Here is a 2,911-nt window from a genome sequence, read left to right as displayed (position 1 = left end):
GCATAGTTTTTTTTAAATACTTAAAATATTATTTATTGTACCTACCTATAATATTATATACGTGTATTCGAATAAGATTTAATTTATATTATCGTTACACACTTACATGTCATAGAAACACGTACATTTTGCATAGATATATTAAATACTCAGATTTTCGATTAAAATACAACATCATTACACCCATAAAAAATTATTTCGAAGACACAATTTAAATAATATGATGACTTATCAATGGAATTTTCCAATTAATTTGTTAGGTTAGGTTAAATAAAAAAAAAATAAAAAAAAAAAAAAACACATCATTATAAAATCAATACATTCATCGTTCCACTCAGAATCTAAAAATCATTGTTTACAAAAAACGATTCTGAGCGAAGACGATCTTTCAGCCTATATAACTAAATAAATTATATATATTAATATGTAGGTATATTAGTAATATATTATTGCTATTAAGATGATTTATTTTACTATCAGATATTATAGAAGATTAAATTAATTGTGCCAAAGCACGTATATTAAGTTCCAAAAATCTAAATAAATGTTGAAGTTTAAATTTAATTGACTTTACTATTATTCCATAGGTAGGTATTTGGATACATTTATTTCTAAGACCTTACCATTTTCATAATAATAATAATACCATGAACTAAGATAATATAATATTATCTTAGTTCATGATAATACATAGGTACCTCAGTGGCGTATTTGAGAGTTCATGTCGGGGGGGGCGAATTTAAAAAGAGTTTATCCAACTACTCACACAAACTTACCAAGACATAATGAATTTTATATTGCACCTGTATAACCTATAAAGTAATAAGTTAAACAAATATGATAAAAAAAGCAATATATTTATAAAACAAAATCTATATTTCTATTTTTTTTATTAGCAAATCTATTTATAACATCATCTATTGATATAGTTATAGTATGATGTATGTTTAGCAAAGCCAAACCAGTCAAGCGTTCTTGCCCCATTTTGGATCTTAACCATGTTTTCAATCTAACAAAAAAAGCAACAAAAGTAAGCAAAGATAAAATATTTTATAAAAGCTTGCTATTTTGTTATTCTAATAATAAACACATGCACCAAACCTTCTAAGCGTAGAAAAGCTGCGTTCTGCGGATGCTACACTAATAGGCAAACAAGCAATTATACTAAGTAATTTATGTACAGTTGGATAAATGATATTATTACAATTTTCTATTGATGACAAAGCATCTTGACAAACGTCATGACCTTAAACAAAATTATAAAACAATTAATAAATAAAATTTTAAGAAAAGTATAATTACAACAATTATTTACCATCAGATTTTATTCGTTGCCACTTAGTTTTCCAAATCTCTAGTTCTGTTTGTAGCTGCATTTGATCAATAGAGTCTTCCTTATTAAATAAAAATAATTCTGTGGCAGCTTCTGTTATTTTTTTAAAATCTTCATTAGAAATGACAGTGATGTAGCGTGGAATTAACAAACATAAATCTAATAACATCTTATTTTGTTTTCTTATAAATCTTGATCTTAAATCTTCTAGGATATTGTCCAGTAATGGTATAAATATTGATACTCTATAATATTCTTCTATATTATTTACTGGATGATTAGAGCGTTTTGTTTGATATTTTGATAATCTAGGGGTTTTAACTTCAATATCCATTTCGTTCATTAACAACACACACTCTTGATATATATTTCCAAATATTTGTAGACAATTGGTACGTTTATTTTCTAAACTAAATATTATATCATCAATACAGTTTTTAGCATTTAATATATCATTGTTCAGACCTTGGAGAATACGACTAACAGGTGCTGTCACACATAAAATATTTGCTAAAGTATGAATTGAAATTATGAAGTCACAACTACATAAAGCTATTAATAAAGTTCTAGCCTTAGACGATGAATCAGATTCTTGCCATTCAGAAATTTTTGTTAAGCTTTTTATTATATATGGTATAGATGTTTTGAATACCATAACACTATCATGGCGTTCAGTCCAACGGGTCTCACATAAGCTTATTAAACGTGGCTGACCATTCAAAATTGTTTTCAAAACAAAATTTCTTTTTGATGAGCAATTAAAGAACTGTAATATTTCTTTCATTAGTCCGACACTGTTTCTAATAGATTGAACTGTAGATGACTTAGATATAGATAAATTCAGACCGTGGTTTGAACAAGGGCTATGGATAGCATTGTTGGCATATGACTGAATTTTTTTAACTGCGCCTCGCACTTCTGATACCATTACCGAACAGCCGTCAGTTCCAACTCCAACACAATATTGTAGGTCAAGGCCATAATTTTTTAATAAAGAAATTACTGTTTCACCCAAAATGTCACCATTTAATTTTGGTTCAAAATTGATATCTTTTTCTTTAATACTATCATTTTCATCCTCATCATCTCCAATTAAAGTACATTTTTTATTATATGCATAAGCATGGCAATCAATAAAAGAAATAAAATTTTCTTTCACAACCCCTTTAGATACATATCGGAGTACCAAACTCATTTGTGATGTATGACTGATGTCAGTGGTCTCATCAAAAATAATACTATAATATTTTGATATTTTTACTTCCTCTAAAATGTTTTCTATAATTATTGATTTGCAGCAATCAATGAGTTCATTTTGAATGACAGGACTTATATAGGTTGCTTTAGAGTGTGTTGTCTTCAAATGATTTTCTAAAACTAAATCCCCAGCCTTTATTCTGTAGTTGAGAAGTTCACGAAAATTTCCATTATTTACAATAGAATTACCTTCATTGTAATTTTCAAAAAAGTCTCCATGGTCTCGATGACCCCGTAATGGAATATTTTGACGACCTAGATATGATAGACTCTATTATGGGTTTTAAACGATTTCGATTTTCTGTTATTTGCTTCATTCTT

The 2,911-nt window shown here is 27.5% G+C and overlaps 1 protein-coding gene across 1 annotated transcript in view; it reads right to left on the bottom strand.

Moving 5' to 3' along the window:
- Nucleotides 1–857: 857 nt before the first annotated feature.
- The window catches only part of LOC100570791 (52 kDa repressor of the inhibitor of the protein kinase-like), a 4,604-nt gene continuing 2,550 nt past the window's right edge, over nt 858–2,911 (bottom strand). The window contains exons 2-4 of the mRNA XM_008183470.2: nt 1,316–2,845; nt 1,102–1,246; nt 858–1,009 (exon numbers count right to left, since the gene is read on the bottom strand). Of these exons, the coding sequence (XP_008181692.2) occupies nt 859–1,009; nt 1,102–1,246; nt 1,316–2,845 (1,826 nt within the window). The 3' untranslated portion in view covers nt 858. The remainder of the gene's footprint in view (nt 1,010–1,101; nt 1,247–1,315; nt 2,846–2,911) is intronic.

Source organism: Acyrthosiphon pisum, chromosome X (assembly GCF_005508785.2).
Source record: "Acyrthosiphon pisum isolate AL4f chromosome X, pea_aphid_22Mar2018_4r6ur, whole genome shotgun sequence".
Lineage (NCBI taxonomy): Eukaryota > Metazoa > Arthropoda > Insecta > Hemiptera > Aphididae > Acyrthosiphon > Acyrthosiphon pisum.
The sequence above is the reverse complement of the archived record's forward strand: the minus strand, read 5'-3'. Positions and strand labels throughout refer to the sequence as shown.